This window comes from Macadamia integrifolia, unplaced genomic scaffold (assembly GCF_013358625.1).
Source record: "Macadamia integrifolia cultivar HAES 741 unplaced genomic scaffold, SCU_Mint_v3 scaffold_219A, whole genome shotgun sequence".
Taxonomy (NCBI): Eukaryota; Viridiplantae; Streptophyta; class Magnoliopsida; order Proteales; family Proteaceae; genus Macadamia; species Macadamia integrifolia.
The window spans coordinates 29,511-55,659 of NW_024870648.1; the positions used below are offsets into that span (position 1 = coordinate 29,511).

Genomic DNA, 26,149 nt, shown 5'->3' on the forward strand with positions numbered 1-26,149 from the left:
ACTGGGCCAATGAGGATGGATGGCTAATGTGATTAGAATTAGAAAGATGGGCCTGGGCAGAGGAAGGCCCATCATCCTGAAACAAAGAGGCCTGGGCTGAGTTAGTGTCATTCAAAGAGGGTGGGCCAGTGGTGGGGGGATTCGGTTGGACCAGACGAACCAGGGAGAGGTGGGGAGTAGGAGAAGACAGAGAGGGTCTTACCAACATTGTGGCTAACGAAGGAATGGAGCAACCAGAGACAAAAGCCTGATCAGAGTGCTCGAGGAATCCAGAAGAAGTCTCGAGCGCCATTCGGGCAAAGGGCAACAGAGACCCAGCGATATCCATCCTTAGTGGAGAAGAATATCGAGAGCCAGGGCCAGCAGATCTAGTTGCAGAGTCAGAGGATTCTCCCGAGGAAGAATTAGATTCGAACCCTTCAACCAAAGCATGAAGCTGCTGTTCAGAAGAGACATCTTTGGAGATAAGATCAGAGAAAGGGAGCTCCTAGATATCTTCCCTAGCAAAGCTGATGCAGTCCAGGCCTGTATCTGATAACCAGCCCTGTAACTGAAAGTCACCAAAACTCCAACAACAGCTCTAAACTAATCCAAATAACTTCGTTTCAATTCTACACTACGATAGAATGAAGAAACAAAGAAGATTGATCAAAGAAAGAGGTGAATACTTCATTCAATGATCAAAAGATGAGAAAACATACACAAAACCTACAGAAATCTGCTAAGGCTAGCCGCCACTTCTATTCTTTCTAATGATGATTCTCCCCTTTTTGATACATTTTTTACATTATATATCCCAAACCTAATAGGTAGGGCGACCCTGAATGTCCATAATACACCTCACTTAAAAGTCCAACAGCATCTAAAAAAAATTAAAATTACAAGAACACCCCTATTTCAGCACTGGACTCAAGGATTAAAGTATCGGTATCAATCGCCGTATTGGTCGGCCAAAATTAAGATACGTATCGGAGGGTATCGTATCATATCGGAGATACGCTAAGATACGATAAAGATACGCACATAAATGTATAGGAAATACTTTTTTAAAAACTTTTGCATAAAAAAAAAATTGTTAAAAAAACCTATTGATAACATATATTATGCATAAACACTAAATTGAGGGTATCGCACTAAGAATTCAATGTTTGTATTTGTTCCACAAATGTAAAACCCTTGTTTCCAACCTTGATTCCACTTTAGTTAGAAAGAAATATGGCTGACAGCAACTTTGGAACAAAAACCCCTCAAAAAATCATGTTTTTCTGAAAAATTACCCATCTTGGCCATTATCTGACCGTAGCGCACTGCATCGGTACATACCGATACGTACCAATACTCATCGATATGTACCGATTGATACATACCGATACTGATACGTACTGATAGTCTACAATATGCACCGATTGATAGATACCGATACGTACCGATTGGTATATACCGAATCGTACATTTAACCTCGATTTTATATTTTCCATAGAGTATCGGTACATATCGGTGTGTATCAGTGCATATTGGTATGTATTGTATGATATATATCGATACGAAAGGATTTTAAAAATTCCATGTATCGTATCGGTATCGGAGATACTTTAAACCATAGCCTAGACCGGGCCAGAAATCGTAGCCCAGGTTTGGGCTACCAAATCAGCTCCAATTTGGCCCATATTTGGAATGGACCTTCCCTGCCCTAAGCCTCACTGATCTTCGCAGTTGTTTCAGGTGTTCCAGCCCTTCCATGGCTTCTACCTCGTACTCCAAAATAGGGTCAAAATCCATCTCTGGCTCCTCTGGCCTAGAGCTAGTGATGATCTCTGGGCTTAGCTCTGCGTCAAAAGCCCAAGATGGCGAACCAATTTTTCCCAGCAGGTGAAAGGACATCATGAACCAAAGTATTTTTTTGTCCTTCAGCAGGGGGAGGCCGGTGGTGGTTTGGGTGTCCGGTTTTCCCTCTTCCTCTCGCTAGAGGAGGAAAGGGAAGACCTCTTTCGTCGACAGACATGATCTATCGATCTCTTCGATGAATGAGGCCGATGGGGTCAGCAAGCACCACATTTTAGGGGTCTGAAGTCTGATCTGTTGGCTTACAGAGAGCAGAGTCATGACCAAATACCTTGCAAGATAAACATAAGGGAGGCCTCCAGTCATAGAGAACAGATTGCTGGAAGCAGGGCTCATCACCTTCCTGAACAGAGATGGAGGAATGGAGTTGATCAGAAGCTGAAACCATGACACAAATCTTGGCGTAAGCAATGCAATCCTTTCGATTGGTTCTGGCGTCTGAGCATAAAGGGATGCAAATAACCGATCCCACTGAACTAAGCCCTTCTAAGCACCAAAAGTGCAGGGGAAGTCCAGGAAGAGAGATCCAAAAGGGGATGGTTGAATAGTTGATCTGACTGAAGAGAAGATGTCGCTGCAAAGGACGGAGAAAGATAGGCTTCCGGCCAACCAGCCAAGGGCCACCTTCCAAGCATCGCGTCTTATCTTGTTGTTCAGAGAACTTGAACATGAAGAAGCCATGATCCAGAAGAAAGATATCCACAGTTCTGACAGGTCTCCATTGTTTGAGCAGGGAGAGTTCGACAAGATGGAACGGAGGCCCAGGAAGTGACCTACAAGAGAATTCTTCCAGCGAGCAGCTTCAGAGTCCAGAATACCTTTAGGACAATTGGCAAACAAGGAATCTCCCAGCTTGGAGGGAGGAATGAAATGGAGAGGGTGTCCATCAGCAGGGGAGTAAATGATGTGTTTAAAATGGGAATTCCAAGCTTCTCCCAAAGGATGGGGAGAGGGGAGGGGTGTTGCATGCAAGGAGGAGGGAATAGGGGAGATAGGAAAAGAGACCCATTCACCAGTGAAGTCAGCCATGGAGGCTGGGAGGCGGGAGGCCCTCAGAAAAGAGTCAAAGAGGCCATCCAGAGCCTCCGTTTCTTACCTTAATTCTTGCTTATAGACTTACCATGGTAAAGAAGGGGAAGGGGAGAACAAGCACACTTGGAGATCACAACACAACAGAGAATTGTGATCCGAAACTGAATGGAAGCAAGCTTAATCTGCAGTCAGCAACTTAGGTCTACTCTTCCCTCCTTCGTAAAGGCTCCGTAAAACCTACAAGTTGAGTCATATTAGAGTAACTAAAACAATTCCAAAGTCCAAAGCTTCGAAACGCGCACTTCAGATGTTGGTGCATTTCACAGATTGACCACTCAAGTTGTCCCTTAAGCTGCAAGAAAATAGGACCTTTCATTTATACTAGTTTAATTAAACCCAAAAACCTGTGCAGATTAGTATATTTCAGTCTCAACCAGGACTTGGCTTTTATCCCATAGTAACGAAATTGCTAACTGAAACAAGATAGTGCAACAGATCCCCGCAGGGTTGGGGAGAAGAGAGATGAAAACAACTAAAAATGTTTGATACTCAAACAATTATATCATTTAAACCATATGAAATTATTAAAATGCTTGATATTAAAACAAATAGGGTTACTAAACTATATGAAATTAACTCCACTAACTAAACATAAAGCCGAGTGTCATAAAAGGGGGGGCGGGTACAGCCAAATAAATGTATACCTATGTCCATTGTAGAAGTTGATACGTCTTTTGTAGTAGTGGCACTCTTGCTGACATCAACAGGCTTTCCCGTAGATGCTTTTCGTAGCATAGATTGCAGTAGCTTTTTCTCTGTGAACGTTAAGTAGCATCAGAACCATTAATAGAGAAGAGACTTCAGTCACATATACAACGAATGTCTAGAAACACTTCCTTTAGACACATAATGCCAAATAACATGCTTTCAGTCTCTACAGATATTATGACTTGTCTTCCTCGTACAGAGAGCCATGTAAAATATAAATGTTCTCACTATAATGAATAATAATAACAACAATTTTGAAATCTTAACCCCTGATTTGGTAGCACTAGAACCAAAGATCTGTTTAAAAACCACTGATGCAATTTATTTCAATTCAAATTTCAAAATGGACATAATTTCCCACAGATATATAGCTTTTGAGCCCTTTTACAGTACAAGAGCGTGGTTTTTTCTCACAATTACTAAATACTTCTGACCTACAAAAGAAAACTCCAGAATAAATGTATACGCGTTACCTTGAAAAATCCAACATTATATGTAGACATACCTTCCCGCAGAGCATCTATGGTTGACTGCAAATCCTGACGCTCTTTCTCCAAGCTAGACACTTTCTTTCTGCAAGGGGATATAGAACCGAGATTCTTGAGGATAATGATGTAACAAAACCAAGAAAGGGAAAAGCCACAGCATCCAAAAAATAAAAGTGGAAAAACAATCTTCATATGAAACAATCTAGATATCACATTAGTGAAGGAACATTTTGTAAGGCCACAAAGCTATATAGTGACTTTAAGATTGCAAGAAATATCAGCATGTGAGACTATATTATTACCACAAGGTATGAATATATAAGAAAATCTAAAGATTACAATGGCCGAAGGCCTGAACCAAGACTTCTAGCGTGGGAGTCTGTTCGATATCCTCTGACAAATGGGAAGAGTAAAGTAACAATGAATAAAAAATAAGTATCAATCAGTTAGATGGCAGTGATGCTGTAGACAAAAAGTTGGGGGTGTGGTTTTTAAGATGGTAACAAGGATGAACTGGGCTCTACTTGGAAGTAGTTTTTGAGGTTTAGGTTGAGACCAGTGCTCCATGAAGCATGGTTCAAGATCTTGCCAAGACCTTTTTTTCAATTAACGAGAAGAGAGCACAGGTGAGGTTAAAAAACGAAAAGATCTCGACGATCTCGGTGAGATATGGTTTCGATCCAACTTGGTCCAACCATGTGACATAAAAGCAAGAGTTTCGAGCCCAAGACAAATATCTCACTGGAGTCTCTCTCTCTCTCTCTCTCTCTCTCTCTCTCTCTCTCTACTTTTTTGGGGAAAAAACACCATTAAGCAAGGATTTGGTGTTTCTTCTTGAATATCTTCATTCTTACACTCATTGAAGCAAGAATCTTAACATTTGTAGTGACTTTTCTTCTCAAGAACCATTTAAGGTAAAAAAATTCTTCTCAAACCCTTTTCATAGAAACATCATCAATACTTGTTGGTTGCCATTGATTTTTTTATATGTGATGCATCTAACACTGGTCTATAGATTCATGGAGGAAAAAAAATATTTCTGTTTTTAAGTTAATTTTTTATATTTCTGTTTAAATAAATTCTTTTCTTGCAAAAAAAATTGAAAAAATATGATTTATACATGATGTTTGTCACTCAATTTTTGATATGTTGCTCACCAAAGGCTGTAGAAAAAAAAATATTTCTGTTTTTTAGTTAATTTTTTATTTTTCTGTTTAAATAAATTCTTTTCTTGCAAAACAATTTGAAAATATATGATTTATACATGATGTTTGTCACTCAATTTTTTATATGTTGCTCACCAAAGGCTGTAGAAAAAAAAATATTTCTGTTTTTAAGTTAATTTTTTATTTTTCTGTTTAAATAAATTCTTTTCTTGCAAAAAAAATTGAAAATATATAATTTATACATGATGTTTGTCACTCAATTTTTTATATGTTGCTCACCAAAGGCTGATCTACAGCCTCACGGTGACAATTTTTTTTTTCAGTTAATAAATTAATTAATATATTCTGAAATATAATATATATATATATATTACATAATTACAGAAAAATCAAAAAATAGGAAAAAAATTTCTGTTTTGTATTGAAAATTACTTTAATGTATTTTAAGTATTGTTAGTGTATTTTGAAATGAAAATTATGTTCTTTGTTTCACTCTACTATAATTTATTATTAACTATGATATTATTATTTATAAAAAAGTTATTTAAAATTAAGAAAAAAGTATAGAAAGTAGGGGATTAAGATGTAATAGCTATATGATGTCGAATAGCTCTTAATGCATGTATTTTTTAATATAAGATGTTGAATAGTTACTAATTTATGCATTCTTTTATGTAATAGTGTTTAAGTTGGGGCACAATGTCTAGTGCTCAAAGTGGAGGTGGAGATATTGCATAATTATATGGAGATCTAATGTCAGATGAACAAAAAAAAAAAAAAAAATCAAAGTGTAGGTATTGCAAGAAAATGATTACTTCTGGAGGTGCCACTAGGTTGAAGAAACATTTGGCTAGGGGGGTACAAGGATATTGCCAAATGCCCCCAAGCTCCCTATGAAGTACAAAAAATGTGCAGCAGAGCCAACAAGGTGGAAGGTTAAAGAGGGCAGAAAAACAAAAGTTAGATCAAGAATTTGATGAGGTAGTCTTAGAGAGACACCCAACAATGGTGGATGTTGACTCTAATGAATCTTATAGTGATTATAGGCTAGAAGAAGGTATGACAAGGGCAAAGTGGAGATAATTGCAACATGTTAAGGCAAATAGGAGGATCTCTCATCAAGTGGAAAAGGTTAGGCGGACAGAGATGATGAGAGGAGTAGGTGGCTCTGGTTCTAGTAGTATACACCGTAGTGCTGGAGCTGGTGGTGGTAGTAGTGGACACCGTGGTGCTGGTGATGGTGATAGGGATGGTGATGGGGATGGGGATGGGGATGGTAATGATGGTGGTGATGGGGGATGTGCAAGAGGTACCATTACACTGCACCAGAGCCACACCCAGTGCAATTCACAGGAGAGACTCAATTCACTCATGCCACACAGGACATGGACCATGGTGCACATTCCCCCACACCCTACAAGAGAGGCTCACGTCACCGATTCATAGCTGGTGGAGAGGAGCAGAATAGCATAGACTCCATGGACATCTCTATTAGGAGCTTAACTAACACTCTAGGAGGCTCAAATATGGAAAGTGGTATTGATGGGGAGCAGTTGCATGCACTGTCAACTATATATGGAAACAGGGACCACTGGTTCAGACTATAGTCATTATAGTCAATTTGGACACCCACATACCAACTTTTTCCCCTGTCTCTGAGTATGTGGGTCAGTCACACTCCCACATTGGGTCAAGTTTTGTGGATAGCCTCTTCAGGGTTCCAGCCCCCTAGCCATACATACCAGTGTAGGTTCTAGTCCGTCAAGCACCAACCAATAGTTGTGGATCTCGATCCAGTTCATTTAGTTTCAGAGATACCTACCCAAGGATTGGGTATCTCCAGTATGTTGTTGATGATGTTTATAGGGCTGACGTAGCAAACTTTGAGTATTACTTCTGTCATACTATGACATGGCCAACCTTTGTGATTCAATCAGAGCAAAACATGATTCGACATCAGCATCAACAATATGGTGGCTATGATGCTATGGCTCGGCAATCATTTCAGTACTAAGAGTCTAGGTCTCTAGGATGGAGTCTAAATGTCTAGTTGTCTACCATATCTACATGTGTTATGTTAGTTATTATTAATATGTGCTTTATGCAATTATGTCGTTATGTTGCTTATCTTATGTAATTTCAAATTTCCAATATAAGTGACTCATCAATCATCAATAGTAATTAGAAATGATGTCTTTTATATTCTAATGATTATGTTGTCAGGATGATGATTATGGAATGTAGATTGTGGAATAGAGCATACAAGGTGAAGGTCCGAATGGTTGGTGCTACTTACATAGGGTACAAAGTCAAAGAACTATTTTGAGTTTAATTTTTAAAAAACCAATGTTTTCATTATCTTTCGAATGCCTAAAATAGGGTACAAAGTTTCAGGGGCTACAAAGGCCATATGCCCACCGAGACCAACCAGCGAGTTGAACGCAAAAAAAATACATGATCTCGCTTTTTTGGGGTAGCGAGATGGGTGGTGAGAGTGAGATCTAAAACCTTGCATGAAGAGAGGTCCATAGTTGTCATGGCACCTAGGTGAGTCTGAGCAATGGCCAGGTGCTTTGATGTTTTGGCATTAGTTTAGTACATAAGGCTCCCCCTTTAACATGTATGGACATTTCTTAAAGGGTGCACCTTGTTGTCACCAAAATGGTGAAGTGAGAAGTTGTAATCTTCTTTTGATTGCCCCATCTTATTCCCAAAATTTAATGTAGGGGGTGAAAAAAAGGCTTTCAAAATGATTTGAAAAAATACATCATTATTAAAAGCTACACATTTTTTGAGTAGGCATGTGAAATGACAGGATTAACCCTCACTCGAAAACAAATGTTATACTAAAAGGGCAAAAAAGTAAGGTTATAACTTTTTTTCCACCAACTCTGTTACAAGAAGATTTTCCCTTTCATAAATTCAATGATTTTATTGTTGGGGGTAGGATGTCTTGTATTTTGTCACACAGATTTGTGGGTTGATTCTGAAGGGCCGTCAAAAGCCAAAGGGCCCGAAGGGAAAATTTATTTGTTTTTTACTAGAAAAAATCATGAAACTTTCTAATAGTATTGTTGTTGCATCTTCAACTGAAAATGATGACTAATGTGTTGCACAATACTTAATTTTGGTTAATTAGGGCATTATTTTTTTTTTTATATATAAAAATTAGTTTTAATTAGGAACAAAAATGAGTTGAGGAAAAAAAATAAAAAATAGCTTTATTTTTGTTTAAGGATTTGTAATTGATGTAAAAAAGTTAATAATGTAGCATTTTTTGTTGCAACAATGTAAGAAGGTTGCATTATGGCTGCTCAGAGAGGAGATGCGAGGGAGACATAGCATGATAGCATGGTACACCCATTGGAAATGACAAAACAAAGTCATCGTATATGTACTGTTAAGAGAAGATCATGGGAGGTGGGGCCACTAAACCAAAGTGGCATTTGGCTGGTGGTACAGGGATGTGGACAGATGCGCTAGTGTCTGTGGTGAGGAGCAGAAGGCTATTGCCCTCATAAAGGGAGGAATAAAAAGGAGGTTGGATAAGAAGGCCAGGGAAGAGCTTGATGAAGCAATTCTAGAGATGATGTAAGGCTAGGTATGAAGTATGAACTACCCAAACCCAGTAGGATCTCCAAACAATACTCAAACAATCTCCAAACAATACTCAAACAACCCCTGATTTATGATACTAGTACTCCCCAACAGCACAGCAAGTACAGAACAGCAGTACCCTAGCCGCATGTCACCAAATTAGGTCAAAAATAGGGAGATTTCAATATTTCACCATTCAAACCTCAGGGAGCCAAGTTCTCCGGGTCGAGTGGCCCTCTTATAGGGTCCCAAAAAACCCCAAAAGTTCAGCCCCTCCTACTAACTGACTGAAGAATTATTACACCACCAGAATAAGGGAAAATTTAGGGCATGAATGGGAGATTTTCAACAACACCAGCTGCAGGCCTCTATAGGCCTCAAGACCCTGGTCGAGTTTTCTTGGGGCACTTGATCAACCCTTAAAAGGGGGGGTGAAGGTGATCTCTAGTCTGGCAGATTGGAGCATGGTTTAAAGTATCTCGGAATACGATATTATACCCTCCGATATGTATCTTAAATTTGGCCGGCCGATACGGTGACTTATACCAATACTTTAATCCTTGATCTTTAGCATATCTTAGCATATCTCCAATACGTATCTTAAATTTAGCCAACAAATACGGTGACTGATACTCTAATCCTTGCTTGTGAGTTCATTAATCCACAACGACGGGATACGGTAGTAGACCATTGGTTGGAAGGATTGGAGCACCTCCGTTCATTAAGGTGAGAGCCAAAGGCTTGGCTACTGTAGCCAATTTGGAGTTTGTCACCAAAATCTAGGAACTTACCAACCTATACTTGCTAGGAAGGTTAGAGGTCCAACTTGATCACCAATGGAGGATCTAGGGTTTCAGATTTAAGAGGAAGATGAGTTGCAGCAGGAGGAATCCTCTTCTTTGAGTTTTTTTTCTTCTTAAAAGGTTATAATCGGTATTACACATGTGTGAGGGTAGTTTGGGTATTAGGAAATATAAATTCATGACTTAACAGCCATTTCTCACGAAAAGGGACAGTTGGTAGAACCTTTCAGATAGAGGGAGGGTAGTGATATTTTTGAAAATGTCTAAGGGGAACATGGTATTTCGCCAAAGTATAGGGGAGGGGAGTGATATTTCCTCTTGTATCCATGGGGTCCATTGAAGACTCAATAGATGTGTGGCAATGTTCTTAAAGCAATATCGATGGGGTTGTTGCTACAGTGAAGGAAGAAGGAAGAAAAGATAAAGAAGAATAAGAAAAGGGAAAGAAAAAGAAAAAGAGAAGAAATGTGTGTGTGCCATTCTTGGAGCTAATGTGAGCTTCTACAAAGAAAGAAAAGAAAGAAAAGAAAAGAGAGGGAAGCAAGAGGGAGAATGATTGGGAAAACCACTACTGCCAAGGGGGTTTCGGTCTATTGTCAGGTTTGTGTCGTTCTTGGAAGTTCCAGTGAACACCTCCAAGACAACTCCGAACATTTCCCAATATCTCTAAGTATCTCAGACAACAAGGGTTGTAAGAATCTCCAACCCCTGCATTTACTTTCATATGTATGTTTGACTGTCTGTATGTATGATAGGTATAAGAATTTGATATTGTAGACCTATGCAAGCATGTGCATCATTGTAGGGCATCGATATAAGCCCAATCTTAATTTTGTAATTGGTGTCCAATGGGTGTTGGACATAGGGACAGTGTGTTCCTTGGTAGTTACCACTACCTAAACCTATTTGCCATGGGTGCGGCCTCTCAAATCATTCTGCTAAAACAAGGGTGAAGACCTAGCCATTGTATGTCATTAGTGGAAACTAGGAATCTGTTCCCTTGGCTGTGGGTACAATCAAAATTAGAATTTGAGTAGATGTTGAGCCCGACAATGGACATTACTCTGTGCATGTAGGAAAACTGGCCGAAGCACGTATCTCTTGTATTGTTGTTGTGTATGCTCACATTATATTGTGCATTGGAGTGATTGTGTACAGGATGGGTGTGTATATCTGGCAGACCTGACCACTTGGTGGTGCAGTGTGGATATGCATACGATTGTGATTGTCGTGTGGGGTTTGAGGGACAGCTCTGGGCATCAATGCAGTATATGTAAGTAAGCTCTGTGCAGTAGTAAGAATTGTCAATAGTACACATAGTAGCTCTAGGCAGCACAAGTAGATTGTGCATGTATTTGTTGAAGTGCCAACAATGATTGCCACATCAAGGGTACAGTCTAAAAAAGAAAAAGAATTTGACACTGATTCACCCCCTCTCAACTTCAGCGGGACCCAATAGTTCACTCACAGATACCCCAAACTTTTGAATCCCAACCTGGCGAGGATGTTGAGGAGGACATCAACTGGTTGCATTCTAGTGGCTACAATAGCACATCATCCCCATCTGCTGATGAAGACGACGACGACGACGACGACGATGATGATGATGATGATGATGATGATGGTGGTGATAGGTATGCATCCCTCCAAAAGATCAGGCAGAGCCCATCCAATTCATAGGAAAGAAATAGTTCGATCATGCTTAACAGGATATCGACCACGGTGTATGTGCCCCCACACGTAAAAGCTACGCAAGAGGCCGGCACTGCAAGTTCAGACCAAATGAGGAGAATGATACCATAGAGAAGATGTTCCAAGCTTGTCTCACACTCTAGAAGGCATGAATCTGGAGTAGGGTAGTGGAAATGGGCAGTGGCATGCTCCATTCTTTGCCAAAGAAAGCACCAGTTCCGAGTACAGAGGGTATAGTGGCTATAGGCAGTATAGCTTTTCTTCTTCAAGTCCAGGACCAAGAGAGGGGGGCGGGACAGATTTTTGACTTTTCAAGTAACCTAACAAGGGTGCAAACTCATGCTTTTCCACAATTTTGTCCTCAGGCCTAGCATCAAGTCTGATGCTTCTTTGCAGTAGTGCTGCAAATTTGCAATTCCCATCTTGAAATTCTTCTCTTAGCAATAAGAGGAAAGGACATCAATAGTATCTTCATTTCCAAATCTGAGAATCAAATGACACCAAAAGGAGGACGACAAAGAAAAACATATAGAGCAGAAGTGGACCCTTCACGAGGCATTACACATCGAAGTGGAAAAAATCTAAACTGACTATACAGCTACAATTATGCTCAACATTATGTTTTGCTCAACAGGAATCAGCTTAGGGTCTCCTACAAATATCAAATACTCCTAAACAATCATTCAGTCCTTAAAATAAGATTTGACCAAGTTAACACAAAGATATATAATCAACTGACCATAAATAATATGGTAGTAAAAAGCATTAGAATGAGATTAAAATGTTGAGAATACTTGTACGAAGTAATTTCTGCATTTGAGTTATCCAATTGCTTCTCGAGCTTTAGCTCATTTGACCTCAATCTGAGTGCCTATTTGAATAATTTGCATGAGAAAATTTCAAAAATAAATTGATTTAGTAACCAAACATGGAAAACATAACAAATCCTCCTATCCAAAGAAGACAAGCTAAGCTAAGCTCCAACAAGAAATATCCAAAAAGGTAATAATAATTTTTCTGATATCGAATAAATTAAGTGCACGAATCACAGTGTGCAGACAGACCCGTAAAGCTGCATCAACAAAATATTAAAATTGCAATTTAAAAAATAAATAAATAAATAAAAGATGTTGGGGGCAGGTTTCCAGAACTGACAGGTGCCACAAGCATCCAGCATATGGCCTGTAAAAACTGCATGCCAATTCTGTTAGTGCTCAAAATTTAGTGGACATATTCAAAGTCATCATCTAGTGTTGGGATAATTTTCGGTCAATACGATGCTTCTAAATTTTACTTGCAAAGTCAACTTTCTGTATGAAGAAGAAAGACTTGCAAAAGCAAAGGGAAGACAAGTAGCATCTAGGGTGTTCCCCAATCCATACGATGGTCAAAATGACAAGATCATCACTACATATGGAGGAAATAGGCAAAGTACTGCCTGAAGGCATATGATAGTTCACTATATTACTTGACATAGCAGTGCTAATACTTGAAGCAGTAAATATTTGTAGATCCTTGAAGCATTAAAAAAATCTACCAAGTGTATCTTAAGCGCTCCATCATCATAGTTGTCATCCAACCTTGTCTTACTATTTCGTGGGCCACATGAATCCAATTCCTTCATTCCTACCTATCCAGAGCGATAACTTCTGTCAATGCAGTAAACAAAAACCAAAATGGCAAAGTCTCGCCCCTGACGCCTAGTCTGCAATCCACAAAAGACCATACTAGTGGTCCCCATGAATACCTTAATCCCATTCATCATAACCACATGCATTAATTGGAGAAATTGACAATAGGTGATACTTTAAACTAAAGATGCGGCCCATATCATATGCAAGAAGTTTATCAATCACTAACTGTAAAAGTGGCATCTGGAACACTTCTATGTACAGATTCACGCTCAAAATCTGAATCTCAAAATGGAAATGTTGAGCGGCTTGTCTGATTCTATCTGGATGAGATATTTTTATTTCACTATGACTTGATTATAGAATAAAAAAGAGCGAATATGAAAGGTGAAATCAGATTTCCTTTCCGTGCCATATGCACTTAAGACATTAATTTTTCCCCTTTTTTTCTTCTCAGTCCAATATTTGTTCTCAAAGGTCCTTCTTTCTATCCTTTCAAAATATGCATCTGAAAAGCTGTATGGTATAAAGTCCAAAATTTGGTCACAGTATAACGAACAAAATCAACGTAAGGAGCCTGTAAAAGAATAAATTACAAATTCATGACTCCCATTGTTTAGAAATTTTAGTTTAAATGCCTGTATGTTAAGGAAATATTTATGGAACATGCAGCCGTATGCCTTATTCTGGCTGGCATAAAAGGACCAGACCGAAAGAAGCATTGAAACCAAATATCTCTGACACAATGAGTGCTAGGGTGATAGACCAAATGATGAGCCACCCTTCTCTTACTCTTTTTTTTCTAGGTCAAATCCAAAGTAATTAGGTTTTCTGTTTATTCCAAACATTAAATTGACACAACTTTCTGCATTTTCTGCAGTTGATCAGATAACTCACTGGGAATGCTATTCATTCCATGTCTATCGTTTAGTTCACCAAGATCTTATTCATCAAAGGAAAAGAATGAAATCCAACTGAACAAGAAACAAAAGACATACACAGATGACGAGGAAATCTCTGATCTATGTGTAACATGGTAGCTAGATGTTAGAAGAAACACAAGTGAACACTGGTCAATCGACTGGCAAAAACTGTACTCTAAAAGGTTAAAAGTCCCCCCCCCGCCCAACCACCCTCTTTGAAATTGGCACCAAAAAACAATATTGAACTCATACATTTTGGGTAATGATCTAAAGTCATCAGAAACAAAAAAGCCTAGTGAAAAGAAAAGGACAAGGGGGGAAAAACACTACAAGAAGAACAAAGATGCTTCCCAGAGACAGAAGTAACAAGTGCACCATCACTTCCTTTGATTTTAGTCAGATTATTTCTCAAAAAATTTCAATTTGAACAGGTACTTCACCCCCTCCCCCACCCCCCAGAAAAAAAAAAGATTTAAACAGGTATCATTTTTCTGGAGGTAGAAAAGAAATTTAGCAATGGAAACAGAACTACCTTTTCTTCTAAACCTATGACCTCAGAAGCCAATATTTGGGCTCGCTCATCAGCCGCATTACATTCTAGTTGTGCATTTGCATAATCCATTTTGACAGACTCCAGTTCTAGCTGCCACCATCAAATCATGAATACATAACAATATTAGAACATTAGACCCAATATGCAATAAACAACTAGACAGCTTCAGAAAAAAACTAAAATACTCTTAAAGCTAAAGATATATAAAAATAGAGTGGAGAAAGAAATAAATACAACTTTTTTCCTCAAAAAATGCATTTATTTTCCATTATGAAATAATTGCAAGCCACAGAGTACAGGTTGTAAAGAATAAGTTTTGATGGTTAATGGTTTTCTCTCCTTTTTGTTGAAAGATTAATGTGATAGTGTACTCATCTGGTTTGCACTCCTGGTTGAAAGAAACAATAAAGGTGTAGAAACTACCAACTTGCTTTGAGTCTTATAACATGCAAAGACTCTCTCTCTTGCACACACGCAAAGAAAATGTGTAATGCAGAAGCATGATCACCACCATTGGATGTGGTCTGATCTTTTATTTTGGGCCTTTGTTTGTACTTTATAACTTGAATGTAATATAATAGTGTAGGTAGATACATAGGGTGGTTTTTTTTTTTTTTTTTTTAAGTGTCATGGGAATAGTAGCTTAACTCGACAGTAGTAGTTTTAGGAAGATATTTCTCTTATTTTATTATTTTTTGAAGTTGTTGAGATACTATGGGAAATCATCCCCTTTATTCCAGGCTTTTTTCTTACTTCATTAGAGTTATAGTGCAATAGGAAATTTCCCTTTTTAGCTTGTGTATAGGAGGATTCCTTGTCTATTTATCTTTTTCTCTTTTATATTTTATTTAGGAAAGAAGCATATTGGTTGTCAGATTTTTTACAGCAACTATGTTTAGTCTATAAATAAGATTGTAAGGCTACAATACAACCACAAATTAGTGAATGGAATTGATTAGTTTTATTTGATAGTGAGGTTGTTGTTCTCTTGTTCTCTCTCTCCTCTCTCTTCTCCCTCCTTTTCTTCCATCAATCTGACCCACACCAGCAGATCCCCGTGGTATCAGAGCCAAACCTAGCCGTAGATAACATGGATTCTACCCTTCCTACACTCTTGTTTTCTATCTGCCAACAACTTCAAGCCATAGAAGAGAACTTGCGAAAGGTTAAAGCAAATCTTAGAGAAACTCAACACAATGCAAAGAATTTAAGAACCAATTGTTGGTCACATCCGATGGTGTGGAATCTTCCTTCAACAAATGGATCTGAGTCGTTGAGAAATGGGTGAAAGAGCAAGAAGATGAGCCACTGACAATGGAAAACAAAGTAGCTCCAGTTATTGTTGAAGAACCAACAATGGAGGAGCATACATTGGTTGATCTTTTAATTGAACTAGTAGAATTTATGCTTTCACGTTGCAACTCAACAACGGACTCCTTATTGCTGATTTTGTACCATTGGATCATGGTCTGATTGTTGATTTCGTTGGATCAAGGAGAATGGTTGTTGGTTGTGCGTTAAAGATCCTCCCATTTTACAAAACTCAAGGTCGAGTTTTTTTTAAACCGAAAGGGAATAATGCATGAGCATGATCACCACCATTGGATGTGGTTAAATCTTTTCATTTGGCCCTTTGATTTGTACTTTATAACTTGGATGTATGGGAAAATGTAGGCTAGTTATATAAGATAGTATTTTTTTTTTTTTTTAAATTTGTTATTGAGCCTTTTGTCTTTACTAATAGTTTACCTTGATAGTGATAGTTTTAGGAAGATATTTCTCTTATTTTATTGTTTTTAAAATAAGATTGGATATTATCACTAAATTCCAGCCTTTGTTGCTTCCTTAACAAGAGTTAGTGCAACAGGAAGATTCCTTTTTCTAGCTTGTGATGTCAAACTAATTACCAATGTAATCAGTCCCAGTAGGATCCATCATAAACTCCAATAAGACTTAGAATAGATCAGATTCAACAGTAAAACAGACCTGAAAATAGACTAAGATTTAGGTCAAAACTTCCATAAATTGTATCTCACCAAATAGGACCACCATTGGGACAAATTTGGACTGAATGGAGATCTTGTATGGCTAGACAAACCTTTAAAGTCTGGTCACGTTTTGACAGCTGAATTGAGAGATCTGTTGGTCACAAGAAAAAGGAAACTTTGGACCCTCTTAAAGAACTGGAGTTGGAAGCGTCGGATGATCCTCAAATTTGGATCGATTGGTCCTCCTAAGGTCCTCCACAAACCCTCAAAATCCTACAGCAATCAGAGATCTGGTCTGGAAGTTACACTCGAAAATTCTTCCTAGGAAAACCATGAAGCTGGAATCGATAGACTTTGTGTGTGTCTTCTGATCAGCAATCTTAAAGGGCTTCAATCTCACTTAAAACAGTAGACAAAGATAAAAATAGAAGAAGAAAGAAAGGAAGGGGGGAATTGATGGAGAAGAAGGAGGGTAGGGAATAATGGCTATCTCAGCCTGGGTCTCCACCCTCAACTCTCTCAGTTGATGAACAAACCTATCTTATGTCCAAGGAGTAAGCATAGCTCACAAACAATTTCATTAACCAATCCATGTATTTGTGTAACAAAAATGCCTCTTTATATGGTAGAGGTTAGTGACTCAATACATGGTAACAAACTAAAATTCGAAACCTATTCATAAGACACAAACTTCCTAACAAATAATAACTTGCTCACTAAGGAAGAAATAAAGGACATAACTGGACTCCTAGAATACTCAAAATATAGAAACCTAATATTCTTAGTGCTAAGAAACATAAAATAACTATTAATCCCATATAGGACTTAAATCCCCAATATTTGGGCTTATAAAATTAACACATTACAAAATAACAGCAACAACCATAACCTTATCCCAACTAAATGGGGTCAGCTACATGGATCCAAAATGATCAACAAAGTAAAAGAAATATAAGATAAGTGAATTGCAACAAGGAAGTATAAGACGATACAAAAGATATGTTTTAGCAGTAATAATAGAACAGCATCTAGGGAACATCCCCTACAAGGGGTCAGCTACGCGAGTCTTTGTCCTCCACATAGGTCTATCTGCAATCATACTAGAATCCAACCCTACCAAATGCATATCTTTCCTTACCACTTCGTCAATAGTCATTTTAGGTTTACCTCTACCTCTTCTGGAACCCTCAATATGAATCTGGTTGTTTTTCCTAACCAGGGCATCCATAGGTCTCCGTTGGACATGACCCTACCACCTCAATCAGCTCTCGCAAAGCCTGTCTTGAATCGTAGCTACCCCCACTTTGTTTTTAATACAATCATTCCTTACTCTATCCCTACTGGTCTTGCCGCACATCCCATGTAACATCCTCATCTCTGTTGCCCTCAGCTTATTCAAAATACTCTTCTTGACTACCCAGCACTCCGCCCCATAAGTCATAGCTGGTTGTATTTTTGTCTTGTAGAATTTTCCCTTGAGTTTAACCAACATACGTTTGTCACATAACACTTCCGACGCACTTCTCCACTTCATCCATCTCACTTTAGTTTTGTGGGACATATCATCCTCTATATCCCCTTCTTTGCTAATGAATGACCCCAAGTATATAAAATAGTCTCTCTGTGGAAGCTCCCGATCAGCCAGATTCACAACCTTATCACCCCTCCTAGCCTGACTAAAGGGACACATCATATACCCTGTCTTTGTTTTACTTATCATAGAACCTCTTGATTCTAAGTTTGGCTCCAAAGTTCCAATTTGGCGTTAATCCCTTCCTTGGTCTCATCTAATCGGTACAATATCACCGGAAAATAACATACACCATGGTACCTAATCTTGGATGTGCTTCGTTAACTCAACCATATTGAGCATGAAGAGGTAAGGGCTTAGGGAAGATCCTTGATGTAATCCCATTGGACAGTCAAAATAATACATAATAGTCCATTCTTTGTCCAGTTTGATGGCTGAGGTGGAGAACCAGAATCACACCAAAATAGAAATTTGTCCCAACAACCGCACCACACCAAACCAGGTTGCCTCTCACAGCAGTTGAATCCCACAACTGGTCTGGACTGGTTTTGACCTTGCTCCTGCGATCTACATCAGCTTGAATATGGAAGGATTCCTTGTCAATTTATGCTTTTTAAAGGATCCTATTAGTTGACAGAATTTTCTACAGCTTATATGATTAGTCTTTAAATAAGAATTTAAGGCTACTACACTACAGCCCACAAATCAGTGAATGGAATTGATTAGTTTTATTTGATAGTGAGGTTATTGCCTTTCATTTGGCTCCCTTCAGCCTCAAGTATCTTCAGTTTCTTCTCTACCTAGGACTTGGTGAGATTCCAAGGCCCCCCTCCCCTTGGCACAAGATCGTCTGATTCAAAGGTCACATCCCTCACCAAAGTTTCACTACTTGGTGCACCCTCTCCAACTGCTTCCCCACGCAGTCTTTCTTCATCCATCGCTGCATCCAGGTTTCCCCTTCATACTGCCTCTGTTGGAATGTCTACGAAGATACGGATCACCTATTCTTCTCTTGCCCCTTCACTGGCTCCATTTTGAAAAAAAAAAAAAATCCTCAACAGCTGCTGGTCGGCCAGGAGAAGATCTCTTCCCCATCAATGAATGTGGATCTGGGTCGATATGACATTTGGTGGGAACTCCACTTACAACACCGCTGGGAAGTAATTTTTTGTGCCTCCATCAACCACATTTGGATGGAACGCAACCTTGCCATGCTTCCTCATTAATCTGTAAGGGATTCCCAAAGGAACAAGCTCATTGTTGTGTGTTGACGCCTTCCCCTCTCCATCTTACAGCCTCCCCCCCCCACCCTTCAGTTGGCTTGCTGCTTTGAATGTTTGTTTTCTTCTCTTTAGCCCTTGGGCTTGTATATTCTTCTCCTTTTCTTCGTAATATAAATTTCAATTCATCCAAAAAAAAATAAATTTATTCCCTTTCTTGTTCTCTCTCCTCTCTTCTCCACCCTCTTCTTTTATTCTATCAATCTGACCCACACCACCAGCAGATCCCCCATCTGATCTGTATCAATGTGCTAGCAGATGCTTCAACATACATGTTGGGTGCTAGGGTGCTAGTGATTGCCAATCAAACAACAAGAGATAAATAGGGAAATCAGACTGTTTCCCACCCAGGGGAGGGAGGTGGGTGAGAATGCAGAAACATAGAATAATGATACAGATAAACTAATTAAGCAGTATAAAAGTAATGACAATACTAAGTAGTGAAGAATATGAGATGCCAGTGTTACAATAGTACAATTACAAGCACCAAAACAGAAATTGCAGGAGTCAGATAAAGTGAACCCCATAAGAGAGTTCACAGGCTAAGCAATTTATTTAAAGAACGTACAAAAGAATTGATTTTACTAAATAATAAGCATTACATGAGTAAATGAAAAGGACATGTGATTTTATCATACACCTCCTTAAACAAATATCTTGAGAGTGGGGGAAACTTACCAGCAAAACCTAACATGCCCAAGAACCCTAACACAGACAGAGTTAGGATATCTTAATAACTCAGCAACCAAAGCTCAAATAGGGCTCAAACTCTGGTCAAACTGCCCTTAGAAACAGACCAACCAGACCCCAAGATGTGGCTGACATTCACCCAAAATATTTCGGCTTCGACCAGGGTTAAAACCAAGGTTGTAGTCAAAATATCGAACCTTGTATAGGACTGACTAGTAACTCCACCATCATGTGGGCTTATAGAACTGGCCTATTACAATAGAAACCCCAAGAATTGAGTCTAACGATGCACAATCAAGCTAATTTTCATCCTTTGCCTGCATCACACCCTAGGGGTACACCATTATATGGTACATAACTTTAGGAGGGGCAATTGTCCCTCCCCCCCCCAACACCCCCCCCACCCAAGAAAAAACACATGTACAAGTGTTTAATAATTCAAAAATCACCCTCGTTGTCTGCCTGTCCCAGTGGGCCTACCGGCTGCCGGGAACCTGCCCTTCGGTCTGTTGGTTTACCTCTTCGACACCAGCCCTCTATGCCGTTCTCTGTCAGCAACCACTCCGCCGTTGCCCTCAGAAAGGCTAGCGCCCTTTCGCCTTGGAGACCCCATCCGCTAGGCCAACTAATCGCTTGGCCAAGGCCCTCCGTAAGGCCAGCGCTCCTTCATCGTGGCTGCCTCTTCACCAGCGGTGCTCTTTCGTGTTGGCGGCTACGAAATGTTGTGCTGAGATGTTAGGGTTAGGGATTGTGGTTCTCTTCCCAATTCGGACCGATTTTCCCTCAACCTCAGGTTGAGCATCTGGGCCGGCCTTTTGAACTTCTTTGAGGCTATGTGGCCCTATTTGATGCCCTTCTGGGCTTTTGTATCCCATTTGGGTTTGTAAATCCCCTTTGGGGGCTATATTTCCCCTCCCCCTTTTTTATATTGCATTTTTCGATCGACCCAAAAAAAAATTTTCAAAAATCATAAGGTCATAAATAAATAAAAAGTAACAAAAGTAATCTAATAAAAATAAAACCAGTACCATATCAGAAATATTTAAGAACCAAAAAAATTACAAACTATAAAGTGAGAACCCTAGCTTCAAAATTTCACAATATTTATCAATTATCACTGCTTGACACAGGAATAATTTTTTTATTTTATACAACTTAATAGAAAAGACCCTTCTCCAAAGGCATTGATTTATATAATTCCCATTTTACCCAAAAAAAGAGTGGCTATTTGTATAGTTCCTACTGTACCTGGAATGCTAACTTGTAGAACTAACTTAAAAATGACTCTATAAAAGGAAAGGGATGAAATAAAAAAGTGGCAATTCATCCATCCCGCACGCACAGTACAGATCAAATTAAATTAAATTTAAGATTCTGATGTAAAACCCAACCACACACCTACCAACCATAATCTGCAATAACAAAAGAGGGAAGGGTGACATACAAAGAAACAAATTGCATGAGATGAAAATTGAGATCCTAAATATAATGAAATATTAAATACATTATGAAGTATCTTCTACTGCATGGGTGGGAAGGGAGCTATAATACAAACCAGCTGAGTCCTGATTTCTTCTTGTAAACTTTCCATATCAGATTTTAGTTGGTTGACAACTGCTCCCTAATTAAAAAACAAAAACAAAAGATATTTTGAGAAAACCAACTAAATTAAACGCACAGATCATTATTCCAATCACACAAAACAAAGAAAGAAACATTTATGCTTCCATGAGATGCACCATAGGCAAAGTAATTTAGGAGAGGAAGAAAGCAAATCCAAGAAGGATTAAAGAGTAAAAAAACAATTTAAGAAGGATACAAGGCAGAAGCTCCAAATCATGTCTAAACAAGTCATGAACCTCAACAACTAACCATCAAAATAATGTAAATCACAAAAGGAGACCAGATAGGCACCATCGTTTGTCAGTTGTCACTTTCTCTTCTGCAGTTGACTGTACCTGGTAACCCATTGATTTTACCGTTTTCTCTCCTCTACCAAGCCCAAACACTTCCTTGCAGCCATCCAATGATGGAAAAATCATAATTGTCCGAGGTCATCATTCTCCCTCAGCAATTAGAAGATGAGGGAAGATTCTTTCCATCCTCATCAATTAGTTCTGTGGACTATGTGGAGACTCTTGCAATTATTTAATCACACTACATCAGGGAGGCTCATCTCTGGGCCACCAGGATGAACATCTTGCTTCAGTTGATTTCATGGTCAGCCAAGAGGCTCAACACTTTACGAGAAGCTCTGACAGAAACTGGTTAAACTACAATGGGGTTGTATTATTGGATCAGTTTTCCATTCTATTGCTCTTTTAGTATTGTTTCTCATCTAGCATCAATTAGTCTTCGGGTAAACCAGCTTTTGGACGTCTCTGCCAGCATGAATAGTACATAGTGAATGGGTACTCAGTGAAGGGAGATGGCTATTGGATGGGTGAAGTGTCAATTGGATTGATCTTGGAGTGTAATGCCCCAAATTTTGGAACCTTAGAATATATATCTTTTTATGTTATTTTCTAAGTCTGCTTAAATTTTTAAACTTAGGCTTTAATTAATGACTTAATGAGTTAGCCTAACGGTTAGTACCTTGACTATCTAGAGGTCCTAGGTGCAAATCTTGTTAGTAGTAAGTAAGGGGGCTTTATTTAAATGATTTCTTTTCTTTTATTTTTAAAACATTCTTTTCTTTTGAATTGTTGTGGACCCCACCCCTTTTAGACAAACCATGGGAGTGTGGGAAAGAGAAAAAGAAGGGGAATAGAAGAGAACCGTGGGAGTGTAGGAGAAAAAAAAAGAGGGGGCAGAGAAGAGAGATCCGTGGGAGTGTAGGGGAGAGAAAAGAGGAGGAAAAGAGAGAGAGAGAGAGAGAGAGAGAGAGAGAGGTGAGAGAGGAGGGATAAAGATAGAAGGGAAAGAGAGAGACGTGAGAAAGGAGCGAGAGATAGAAACGAGAAGGGGGAGAGAGTTGAGATCGAGGGGGAATAGGAGAAAGGGTGTGGGCTATAAAAAAAAAGAAATAAATAAGGAAAGAAGGAAAGAAAGCAGGATCATGAGAAAGAAAGGGAGAGGATGGGGAATTTGGTGCCTACTTCACTTTTTTTTCTGCTCACTCCAGGTAATGAAGTTTCCTCTTATCTTTAGTTTAAGTTGTTGGCTATGTTGGTTCTTCTTTTGGGACCCAATATGGGTCATATCCTAAGTTTCAGATGTTGGTTTCTTCTTTTGGGACCCAATATGGGACCCAAATCAAATTTTCAGTTAGACTTGTGACCCAATACTCAGGGTTTTTGGGACCCTAATTGTTTTTAGGGTTTTGTTTTAGGGTTAGGGTTTTTCTTGGGAACCAATCAAACTAGAGATTTGGGGATCTTTATTTGAGACCCATGTGACCCAAATCTAATATTCTTTCTGGAACCCAATACCATACTCATATCAAGGTCTCTGATTCAATTCATAGGGACCAAATATAATATTCTTTATGGGACCCAAATCTTGGGCGAGATAGTAATTAATATAGGGTATTACTAATTTCAGATTGAGACCTCCTGGACACTTGGGACTCAAAGGGGAGGCAACACTTTTGCGAACGGAGGTATTTGAATTAGTTTTGAACTAGGAAATTAATGGGAGATGTAATTAATTTCAAGTTGTGATTGATTTGAGCATTCAAAGCTCAGATGGTGGAAGTAGGAGACATGCAGGTTGAGGTAAATGGATTATAGTGGGATTACACCACAGGTGTGTGGTTTAATTGTAAGATGTGATGTTTGGTATACTTGTTTCGTTGATATGTTCTAACTTATACTTATTTTGAATTGTGTTTATGTGTGACATGAGTTTATGGGGGATGATTGATATTTGATGAAAATGACTATTATTGTGTGATGTATATTGATGTTGGTTCTTACGTGGAGATTTAACCTGTATTTTCACATGTTTGTGTTCTTAAATAAAGTGGTTTTATGAACGGTGATTTTGTGAAAGTGTGAAAAGAGAAAGTGTGTGAGGCTAAATAAACTACTCCATACCAGACCAGAGAAGAATGTCTCGTTGAGCCGCGGGACTTATACCACCTGTGCACAGTGGTGTATATTGAGTCACAGAGTGGTGACAACAGTGTGATTGTGTGATTATGTGATCGTGTGATTGTGGTGGTAGCTTATTTCCCTCAGTGCCGGCTAAAGTGTGATAAAAAGGGATATTTTCAAATGATCGTGTTTTATTAAAAGTGTGGTTTGAGAAACTAAAACTGTTTGTTTTAACCGTTGTTTTGGTCTGATTATTTAACCTGTGATGTGCTCTTACTATTTTCCCTTATTGAGCTGTTGAACTTAATCCATTATTTTAACATCATAGACAATTGAGATGAAGGTATGCTCGGAGCGGATTCCAAGGGCGACTCGAAAACTTCTTTATTTGTTTTGTTTCTATTTTCTTAAAGGAGGTGTAGTGATGACTTTTAGAGATAAACTCTAATAATATGGATTTTGCATTTTAACTGAGACATATCTTAGGGTGCCACCAGTAGAAGTACTTAAAATTTATAGCAATAGTTGATTATTTTTGTGGAGACTTGATTTGTTACAAGTTCTAATAGGCTTGATTTTGGTGAATATTTTGGATCATTTGATCAATGCCCGCGAGGGCTGTACCCTTACCCGTATCTGGGTTTGGGTCATGACATGGAGGCTTCACCATCTTGTGAGCATATATAACACATAGCCTTAGCTCATGAATGGTTCATTCCAATGGGCCCTAGGTCAACAAATGGCATACCGGTGACTTAGCAAAGAAAGGGGTGGTGCAACCAAGTCTATGGCGGTGATTCGATTCCTCTGTGAGGAGTTCTCTTTGGTGTATTTGTGTCTTATAAATTTTGTTCTCTTTCTTCTGCGGTAGAGCTTTGGGCTCCCTACTTTGTACATTATTTTTCTCTACCAATAGAACTTACTTTTCATAAAAAGGGAGGGGGGGAAGAGGGAGCTCTACGGGAACTTTAGTCGATGCAATAGAATATCTTTTTACTTTCATTTGACTTTCCTTTCACTAATTTTGTTTTGCTCAGATCAATGTAGCCGACCACATTAAATTCGGATTAGGTTGAGTTTGTTGTTGTAATAGTATCTCCTCCATCTGAGATCAACTTTACAAATTTTTTAGGCAGTTAGATCTAAGTGTCAACATAGAGAAAAGAACTTTAATTGGAATGAGTTTTATAGACCAGGATCTTATGAAGGCAGGGTCATTCTATTCATTATGTTGATGAAATCCATTTTTGCATATCTTGGTGTATCCATCTGGAGACCAATTATTGAAAGAATGGAAAGAGATTGAAGGTCTGGGAAAGAGGATATCTACCGAATGGCAGACTTCGATACAAAGCACATTGAGGAATTAGTATTAGAACTTTTAAGCCTATGAAATATTTTAGCCAAATGGTAGCAAAGTTAGTATAGAGGAACAGGCTCTATGCAGATCTGTGGCTGCAAGTAAATATTGAAACCAACTTCTCGGCTGGGATTAAAGGTTAAATTTTTTCATGTAATCTACGTATGGAAGAACATTATGAAGAATTTAGATAATTTAATTTCATATTAGTACTCGGAAACCCACCTGCTGGTTATAGCTTTCTGTGAGAGAAGAATTTTCAGCGGCCAATGACTCTGCTAAAGTTTGTGAACCATCAAGCGCTCGCTGCAAAGAGAACTTTTGTTGTGTCAAATCTTCAATATGCTGCAAAGAAAAGAGAAATGAAATAAGAAACATCACATGGAAAGAAATCCGCTACCATCAAATCTGAGGAAAAACAAGGGAGAAAGATAGATTCTTGCGGTAATATGAGTATGTAGTTATGTTCAACAGATGTAACAGGTCATTTTCTCTTCTTGGGAAAATATTCTCTCAAGTCATGCTTGCCACAGACATAAACAAGCAGAACCGACTTGACATAGAAACTGTTGGACTTTGAATGCATAAGAAAGATAACAAGCAAGCAGAACTGATATGACGTAAAAATTTATGACTTTTGCTCTCCCAATAGAAGTATGGAAGAGCTTAGGAATCTATAGTTTATCTTGGCTAACCAAGCTATTTAACAAGATTATGAGCACACAAAAAAATTTCAAATGAATGGAGAAGCAATTTGGTCCCAATTTA

At 38.7% G+C, this 26,149-nt stretch overlaps 1 protein-coding gene across 2 annotated transcripts in view; it reads right to left on the reverse strand.

Annotated features, from left to right (window-relative positions):
* LOC122071418 (protein BLISTER-like) overlaps nucleotides 1–26,149 on the reverse strand; it is a 56,218-nt gene that overhangs the window by 23,410 nt on the left and 6,659 nt on the right. For both annotated transcript variants that reach the window (XM_042635761.1, XM_042635760.1), the window contains exons 4-9: nucleotides 25,607–25,726; nucleotides 21,540–21,605; nucleotides 14,475–14,585; nucleotides 12,183–12,259; nucleotides 4,148–4,215; nucleotides 3,579–3,689 (exon numbers count right to left, since the gene is read on the reverse strand). In XM_042635761.1, the coding sequence (XP_042491695.1) occupies nucleotides 3,579–3,689; nucleotides 4,148–4,215; nucleotides 12,183–12,259; nucleotides 14,475–14,585; nucleotides 21,540–21,605; nucleotides 25,607–25,726 (553 nt within the window). The remainder of the gene's footprint in view (nucleotides 1–3,578; nucleotides 3,690–4,147; nucleotides 4,216–12,182; nucleotides 12,260–14,474; nucleotides 14,586–21,539; nucleotides 21,606–25,606; nucleotides 25,727–26,149) is intronic.